Source organism: Mytilus edulis, chromosome 5 (assembly GCF_963676685.1).
Source record: "Mytilus edulis chromosome 5, xbMytEdul2.2, whole genome shotgun sequence".
NCBI lineage: Eukaryota > Metazoa > Mollusca > Bivalvia > Mytilida > Mytilidae > Mytilus > Mytilus edulis.
Window position 1 is genome coordinate 24,959,753 of NC_092348.1, and position 10,182 is coordinate 24,969,934.

Below are 10,182 nucleotides of genomic sequence, written 5' to 3' on the forward strand. Positions count from 1 at the left end.
TTAGCATCTAACATTATAACAAACTCCATGAAGGAAGTGACGAAAACTTCAACTACGATCGAAAAACTTTGATAATACATTATTTTGAACAATACTTGTAAAACAATATTATTCTTTGTTGAAACTAGAATTATTACGTAGTTTACTTAGAGATAAAGTTGCATTTGTAAATTTTGACTTTCAAAAGTGACATTTGATAACTTACATTTACTCGTGAGATTTAGAATTTGATTGACAATATAAAGACCAATAACAAATTCATTGTAAACTCGCTATTTCTCCTTATTTTTGTATTGGTTTATTTCTTCATTTTGAAGTAATATCCAAATAACGTGTAGTTCATCCATACACAAAATTATCATGTCCGGTAAAAGGAGAAAAGATGAATATTCAAAAGTTTGTTCTGACATTTATTGACAACTTTTAAAAAAAAAAGTATGAATGTCCATTATGTCAGATTTTCTTCAATATCGACGTGGATTAACGTAGATAGACTTAGTATATCTTCACTTTTTAGCCTCTGTATCTTCTACCTCTACGTCTGAATCCAAATCTCACTCTTGGTCTGTATTGATATCTTGGTCTGACTTGATAGACTGGTCGTCGATATACTGGTCGTTGATATACTGGTCGTTGATATACTGGTCGTCGATATACTGGTCGTTGATATACTGGTCGTCGATATACTGGTCTATGTATATATACTGGTCTTGGTATATATACTGGTTTGTGTACATATACTGGTTTGGGTTGATATCTTCTGGATCCATACCTTCTGTACCCATACTTTGGTTTGTTGTTAAGCAAAGATATCAGTTTTTGAAGAAGGGTTTTCACTACAACAGAATTGTAAATATACTGTCCATAAATCATTGATTGTAATCTGTTTGTTTAGAACAAGCTCACAAATCTACGAACATAATATGAAAAAAGTAAAATCACAAAAATACTGAACTCAAAGGAAAATCTAATCGGAAAGTCCATAATCACATGGCAAAATCAAATAACAAAACACATCAAAAACGAACGGACAAGAACTGTCATATTCCTGACTTGGTACAGGCATTTTCAAATGTAGAAAATGGTGGATTAAACCTGGTTGTATAGCGCTAAACCTCTCACTTTGTTGACAGTCTCTTCAAATTCCGTTATATTTACAATGTTGCGTGATATGATAAATATAATAGTCAAAATAAGACATATATTAAAGGTAAAACCTACTATAATCCTTAAGAATGAAGTTGTGTTTTAAATCAGTGATCATTCGGATGACATTTTTCTATTTTGAATAAGATTTAATGTTTACAGCTTTGTGACCAGAGAACTTAATTACTAATAGAAAGCAACTTAAATTATGTGTTTGGTATACGAAATCATCTATAAACTTTTAATTATGGTATTGAGTAAAAGTGTCGCCAATATAAAAAAAAAAGTAAATGTGGTATGATTGCCAATGAGACAACTATCCACAAGACACCAAAATGACACAGAAATTAACAAATATAGGTCACCGTGATTATGAGCAAAGCCCATATCGCATAGTCAGCTATAAAAGGCCCCAAAATGACAATGTAAAACAATTCAAACGAGAAAATACATTTGTATATGGTTCAACCGATATTGTTTTCCTATATATTTATTCTGTCTGCTCTATTCATATTGTACTTTCACAAAAATCTAATTTCTACCCATTCTTCTTGTTTTGCATTTCTACTGGTTTCATCTGAATTAAACTCCCACATGTCATACCTATATAGCATCGATGCATGTTTCTTCTGGGTATTTGCATTCTATATTTAACTCTCCTACATGTCTACTTGTATTGTATATCCCTTACAGACCAATACATATATAGTATTACAATTTGTTTGTTCTATACTAATTTATTTTAGAGTCATATGCAACGAGTTTCTTGTAAGTAAAATAATATCAAGATTATTAAACAAATATATGGAATTTAACCTCAACTTCTGTATGCACGGTTGTTTTTTTAAATACGCATCTATAATGTATGATGGACAAATAGTATTGCAATTAATGCTTGCAATCGAATAAACTTTGGAGTCAGTTGCCGAACTTAATTGAAGTTTACCGAACCATCACACTGATAAACAATCAAGTCAGAGCATGTGGAGAACGGGAAAAATAAGTGAATTGATAAACCAATGATCAGTTTTCTTACTTTTCGTCAACAGTTGTTCATTTATTTAATGTTTCAATTTGGTCATAGAGATCTCACGATACGCGACGATTTTCCCCACTCTCTTTTGCGTTCTGCGGTAGTGATATCTGACGAGAAGTTACATAGCTTAGAACACTGCATACAGAAAATTATCGACGAAGACAATAATTCAATAGTAGAACCGTACAATCATGAAGATTTGGATATTATAAAGGATTTCGTGTACACATGTTTTAGTATAACTTAGTCATTTCAGTATTTAATCATTCTTTTAAATTTGAATTTTCAACTGACACTAAAAGAGTTGGCTAAAAAGCCTTGTTCACAAGTTAATGACTGAAACTTTTAATAATAACTCACCCCATCAACAGTTTATTACAAGGAAAGATCGAATTGAGAATGGAAATGAGGAATGTGTCAAAGAGACAACAACCCGACCATAGAACAGACAACAGCTAAAGGTTATCAATAGGTCTTCAATGCAGCGAGAAATTCTCGCACACTGAGGCGTCCTTCAGCTAACAAGTAAAGAGTATGTTTATGAACTTATGAGAAGTAATAAGCTATGTTTGAGTTCATGTAAAATATTTACTGTTGAGACTACCTACCTCCGTAGTAGTTGACATGGGTGCCTGAAAGTATTAAAGTAAAAATGTAAGTTTGAATTCATGTAAAATGTTACTTAATGATAATACCTGGATATACAGTAGGCTTGGGCTTGACATGATAAGTATGAGGAGGAGGTGCTTAAAAACAAATTCAAAGAAACATTTTTAAAAGGAAACTTCAATACTGGTCACATGAATGATTGAATAGCCGTACATTTATAAAGATTTTGATAATGAAAAAGATTTTCTTATACGTGTAAATTCTATTTAGCGATTGTAGTATATAAATCATTTTTTGGAATTTGAAGTTGAATGTCACGTTAATAGTGATAGCTTTTTAATATTTAAATGAAATGAGATTTCACTATTTCGTTGTGTAACATGTAAAGAGGTTTTCTTGCGAATATAGAAAAATATCAAACTAATATCTAGGTTTGAATTTATGTAAAAAAAATAACTGATGAAAATATTTACCTGGAGTAACAGGAGGAGCAGGAGTAACAGGTGCAGTTGCTAAAAAACAAAATCAAAGACATAAATAAATGAAGGCAACAGTAGTATACCGCTGTTCAAAACTCATAAATCGATAGAGAAAAACAAATCCGGGTTACAAACTAAAACTGAGGTAAACGTATCAAATATAAGAGAATTACGACACAACAGAAACACAACACCATAATGTAACACACACAGAAACGAACTATAATGTAACAATGGCCATTTTCCTGACTTGGTACAGGGCATTTTAGGAAAAAGTATATAAAAAAACTACCAATATGAACTGTACATAATAAAATAATGTATTATAGATGACAACAATATAGCAACACATAAGTTAAAATCAGAATGTATACAATACCGAAAACTCCTTACAGTACTTTGTATATACACCCCCTAATAAGCTGACTGGTAGTGGTATGTTTCTTTGTATATACAATACCTAATTACCTTACTGGTACATAAAGATAAAGCATGATTGCAAAGGAAAAAATGATTTGATTCATCAGTGTTAATTTCCTTATCATAACGGTTACAATATTCTTTGACTCATATCGGGTATATCTTACATATGTCAAAACGACGGGTTTCACATGTTAAGTAATATCTACACGTTCTTATGGGGAACCTAGGATCATGCCCGGCTTTCGGTTAAATTTGTGTTGTTTAGTCTTTAATTATATGGTGTGTTTTGTGTACTGTTGTATGTTTGTTGGTCTTTTCCTTTTTTATTCATGGTGTTGTCTGTTTATTTTCAACTTAAGAGTTTTAATGTCCATTTGGTATCTTTCCTCTTTCTTTAACAAAAAAGAGACTCAACACAATTTATATTTACAGGTTTCACAGAAGTGACTAGTATTTACAACAGTATTTACATTAGAAATATACTAAATCACATCATTTTGTTATAACAATGGAGCACGATTTCTTATTTTGCATTTAGGTCACTCAATTTTTAATTCAAAAGTTAGCAAAACAGAACGATATAACATATATTTATAATTCTTTTGTATTACACTGGAGATATAAAACCAAACTAGTGTTCTTATTATTGTATCACAAAAACAAGGCCAAAGATGCGGATTTTAATGTGGTAGACAGAAACCAAACATATGTTCTTATTATTGTATCACAAAAACAATGCCAAATATACGGATTGTAATTTGGAAGGCAGAACATAAACAATGTCGACAATCGTTAAAGGAATAAATTGTACATTTGACACATGAATCCTCCAACAATCACAATAAGTCATCTTAACTTGGTTTATATAATATTTAAGAAATGACTGTAATATTTTTTCTGTCTATTCGAAATAACATAAGGAATGTGATGCACACTGTATATGTTGTTTCGAATAGACAGAAAAATTAAGACATTAAATGCATGACATCTTCTACAAATTAAGGTGTTTACTTACTACATTTTGAATCATTACAAGCAGCCTGCACAACAGCGTTGACAGTGGTATTCAACAGAGCGAAACTATCTACATTGAATACATTAGATGAACCCCCGGCTATACTCGTCAACTTAGCACTATTTGCTAATCCTACGGAAACTACATAGACAATGCAGTTGCTTTTATTCCTTAATAAATCGGCCTCTGTTGTAGCAGAAGCGTTGCCAGTATTCTGTTCACCATCAGTAATCACAATAACAAAACACTGAGAACAATTTCTACCTCCTCCATTCTTTGGTAAGAAAAACTGATTTCGTGCAACCTGAAATATTGTTTTTTTAAATGATCAGATATAGTCTTCAGATTAACAAAGTTTATAGAACAAAAAGGTCAACATTTTTTTTTCATAAAGCACAGACCAATCGATATGCCTAGAATTTTTTTTATCGCCCTGGACCAAAAAATAACTTTGGGATGAAACATGATAGGAGTATGAACCTAATTAAGATTTTCAATTATGTGGTTTATATTTTGCCATGGCGTCCAAGTTATGTAATACAAAAACCAAGGATATGCATCCATGACACTAAATCATTTCTTGTACAGCAAGAAACACACAAAAAGCAAAGGAGCAGCACTTTTATTGATGTGCTGCATCTCAAAGTCACAATGAGGTTTTCAACATGGAACTCTCACTTCACTGCAAATCTTAGACCGCCTGGCTTTAATGGATTTCTTTGCAAAAATAATCCCAATATACTTTGTAAGATGTAACACCCATCAAATCGGGTTCAGTTAAAACATACTGCGAAGGGAAGATATTTAAAACAAAACTGTTCCTACACATTGGTATAACTATCAAACTATGTAGAAGGTATTTTAGTAATAAATGTATCAAATGAAAGGTGAAGAACTTTAGATTCTTGTGGAACATATATAGACTGATAATTTTGAATAATACAAAAATGTATGAATGAATTCTAAAATTGACAGCACATATTTTTCAGATATGAAGTACCTTAAAAGTAAAGCTGTTAACAGTTTATTTATATCTTTAACAATATTCAAGAAGATTTTTGTTAAAGTTAAACGACAACGATAATGACGGACGATGGACACCAAGTGATGAGAAAAGCTCACTAGTCCCATGAGTCAGGTAGGCTTTAAAATGGCTCAAATATTTTGTTTGTTCGTACTGTTGGAACCTTTACAGTTGTCATGCTAGACACTTATGTTGTTAGTGCCGGAAGGAAGTGCGATTCTAGTGGTAAAGGTTTGTTTTAATTATAGCTTCCATGTTTAAATCCAGAATTTGAATTAGCTAAACAATTTCAATAATATATAAGTTTACGTTATATTTATATCAACTGCATGTAAATTCATACTTGTAAAGCATCTCCGATAGCTGTATTTAAGTTTGGACCCGTAGGAAAATTGTTGATGGCATCAATAGTTTCATTTTTTGTTCCATACTGATTCAAGAAGAAATGAATGTTTGGTATTCTTGAAAAACAAAGAGCGGCAAACTGGGTTCCAGTGGGTCCTACTGGGTTGAACGCATTCACAATATTTATCATAAACTCTTTCATTTTATCAAAATTCATAGAGGGATTTGTAGCGTCTGTGATGATACTTCCACTGGTATCGTACACAAAAACAATGTCAGCAACTGCATTACAAATCGGTTGTCCATCTTCATATGAATAAAATAAAACGTATTCAATTAATAATATTCCACACATGGATTGTTAGCATAACCATCTATGAAAAGGAAATTTGAAGCGATAATCATTTGTAAATGGTTTATTGATTATTTCTGTATTTGATTTTCATTAATGTTATTGAAGTTGCAATTAATTGAGATCGTATTCAAAATCAATATAAAAATGAAAGACATATATCTGACATTTACCTGGTGGCATAGGTGGCGTAGTTGTCATTGGGTGATAATAATAGTAGGCCTCTACTGTTGCAATCATGACCAAAACCTAAAGAAAGGTAAACATAAAAACTTAATTGGATATCATATTTTTGTAATATTGATTGGCGCTTTCTAAACGTCCACCGATATAGTTATAATTTGTAGCAATAATGTGTTACCACTATTGTAGATGTTACCAAATTATATGTATATTAGTTATTAAAGATTACCCGTGAAAATCTGGATAAATATTCATTTCATCGCGTTTCTTTTATCTAACTTTACATACTTCTATGTCATGTTTTATTTTACTGGATGTTTACGTTTTGTATTAGTTATTTCTACCATCGTTGTTATGTATGTTAAAAACAACAACACACAATATATACAGCCTTGGAATAATATGATTTCAATATATAAGCAAAACGGATTTTATTACCAATAATGGTCTCTTCAAGAATCTCAATTTAAAATGGTTACCACTAGAAGTGAAAAGGGTGTGAAATCACCATGACAAATTTTGCAAAGGGCAAACACTACCAAAACTTTTAATCTTAATGAATTTCAGATCTCACACAGTGATCAGTTGAATTTTTTCGATTTGGTCCTGGTTTTTTTTGGGTTTTTTTTGGTAAAACATGTGCACAGTGGAGTGAAAAGATATTGAGTGAAAAGATATCGATTGAAATATACACTTACTGATAATTTGATTTGGAACATAAAGCTTAATGATTAATTAAACATTTACTTTATTTTATCGTTTATAATGCCATTCAAGGCATTACATCTTTTCCGAAAGCTGTCTTATTTCACCTCCCATGTTAAGGTCGTATACACCCTACGTTTTGATCTGTTTAAATGAATAAATAACTAGCATGTCAGAACAAATGGAAAACAAGACATAGAATAACAAAAAAATACACATGCTTCTGTCGGGACATCAATCGTGTTTTGGTGGACTTTTTTACGACGTATAATATTTATCAAAGGTACCAGGCTTATAATTTAAAACGTCAGACGCTCGTTTCGTCTACATGAGACTCATCAGTTGCACTCAGATCGAAATAGTTATAAAGCCATACAAGTACAAAGTTGAAGAGCATTAGATATGCAAAATTCCAAAAAGCTGTGCCAAATACGGCTATGATAATCTATGCCTGGGCTAAGAAAATCCTTAGTATTTCTAAGAATTCATATATGGTAAACAGGACATTGAAAAAAAATGAAAAATGACCATAGAATTGATTTAAAGTATGCCATGAACATGGATTTGGCGTCCAAAATGAAAAACAAGCCAGGTAACATGTTTCACCGATTAAAAATATTATTCATTAAGGTGCCTATCATACATAAAATGCATACCTACCTTTATCAAATTTAGGAGGAACATTGTTATATCTGGAAAAAGAAGAAATACTATTTACGATAAGAAATAAAAAAAAAGCAAACAGTCTTGGAAGAAATTAGCCTACTTAATTATACTAAAATTACAAAATGTTAACTCTTTAATCATTTAAAGAAATGCCGACTTAACTTTTTTCCCATTTTTACTTATTACACCTTAAATGTTGTGGAGTCTATCCGATTGCTAGGTGTTGATGAGAACCAAAATTATTTATAATGAAAGTCAGTCTACAGTTTAAGAAATTATTTGACAAAAAAAGATTATATAAATATGTTTAAGGATATTTTGTATAAACTGCATTGTTTATGCTCGTAGCAAAACACAAAATAAAAGAATAAATATATGTGTATAACATATGAAACATTGAGATAATTAAAGACAAAGGAGCCTTATAGAAATGTGTACAAAAGAATTTAAAGAAAACATACTGTGAATCTATAGAAAAAAAGCTTTTAAACAAATTACTTATTTCACATAAACAAATATTTGCAAATATTAAATTCTTACCAAGTTTCCTCTGTATGTTGATGGAAGGAGTGAACCACTACTGGAACAGCTAGATATTTATATGGATAGTCTGTGTAACAGATTTACATTGCTACGTCAACAGTTTGTCTCTCAATTATAATTTATTTCTTTGTTTGATGTAAAAAATATAAATGTAATTGATTTCTTGTTTCCAATACAAAAACAACTTTGGCTAATTACTTCCTTTTACGTACAAAATGCTAATTTTCTTTATAGTGCATATATCAAGAATCAAGAACATTTTCATAAATAATGGTCTTTGAAACGAAAAATTAAAAAAGCAAAATTTTCGTTATCCTATCAACACTAAATAGACATGCATTCTCACATTTTTTTCAGTAGTTTTATGATAGTCAAAACAAAATACCTTGTGAGCTTTAACAACAAGGAAACGTGCAACCGGTTTTTGTCATTTCTAAAAACAAAAGTTCAGGTTTTGATTGCTAAACAAGAAAAAGATAAGACGGTATAGCGATTTAAAATATCATACAAATGCAATGATAATGTATCAATTTGATGACAGAAAAAAGACCCAACTTAGATTTCATTCCAAATTCATAACGATAAAACATATTCTGATAGTGTTACTGCATCTACGAAATTTGAGATAATGGCACAGTTCTTCTGTCCCAAATTTTAAGAAAATATGTATAGGTAAGATAAATATGTCAATCAGATGCAGACGTCTCAAATCTTTGTGATTGAAATATTATACAAAAACACAACTAAATATATGATCTCCTATACAGCTATCAACGGTTCTACATGCTGTCAATAGATATATTTTTCATAATTTATATTTATTGTTTCTCAGACTTGTTTATGTCATTTATGTTTAATTCTTCAGATTTCTTGTTTAGGAAACATTACTCATCTTCTATATACTTTGGCTTTTCTCTAACTTTCAGAAGTGCTTGTATTCTCAGATAGTTACATTTACACCAAGACTATTGCACCTAAAATTTAACTATAATCAAGCAGGACCTTGATTTAGACAAATACTCGATAAAACATCCGACATATGTCTCTTCTGGCCTTACATTCAAAGCCCCATTTGATGAATATTCATGTGCTTTTGACTTTGCCCACTGGGTTTTGCCATTTTATAAAGGACTATCCGTTTCAAATTCTCCTATGATATTCGGTATTTTTGTTATTTTACTTTTTTACACAAGTTTTACAGCATATATTAAGTTCTTTTCTGAGAACCGAATTCAAATGTATAATGACAGTAAAAAAAAATGATAAATCAATAGCTATAGAACACAAAGGAAAGTCAAACATTGTTATATCACAAAAAAAAGAACGATAAGCAAAAAGTAACACAGAAAAAGACAAAAATGATGACTGTTATAAAAAATTTAAGTGTATGCTGAAACATTGAACTTTATAAAAATAATGAAGAGTTAATTTCGAAATTAAATGTTTCTTTTTTTCAAATAATAGAACGTATATGATCATATCTACAAGTGTTTTATGCCACTTTCATACAAGTGAGGGGTTTAGCTAGCTATAAATCCAGGTTTGATCCACCATTTTCTAGGAAATTGCATATACCAATTCATGAATATGATAGTTGGTGTACTTGTTTAAGCTTTTGATTTTGCCATTTGATTACAGACTTTTCGTTTTGAATTT

At 30.7% G+C, this 10,182-nt stretch overlaps 1 protein-coding gene across 1 annotated transcript; it reads right to left on the minus strand.

The window, feature by feature from the left end:
• Positions 1–397: 397 nt before the first annotated feature.
• Positions 398–8,647, minus strand: LOC139523257 (collagen alpha-1(XIV) chain-like). The gene is made up of 8 exons (XM_071317113.1): positions 8,524–8,647; positions 7,978–8,009; positions 6,603–6,678; positions 6,076–6,383; positions 4,709–5,012; positions 3,265–3,303; positions 2,791–2,814; positions 398–836 (listed from the first exon to the last, which is right to left on the minus strand). The coding sequence occupies exons 2-8, from the start codon at positions 7,999–8,001 to the stop codon at positions 514–516; spliced, it is 1,098 nt and encodes a 365-aa protein (XP_071173214.1). The 5' UTR covers positions 8,002–8,009; positions 8,524–8,647; the 3' UTR covers positions 398–513.
• Positions 8,648–10,182: the final 1,535 nt, after the last annotated feature.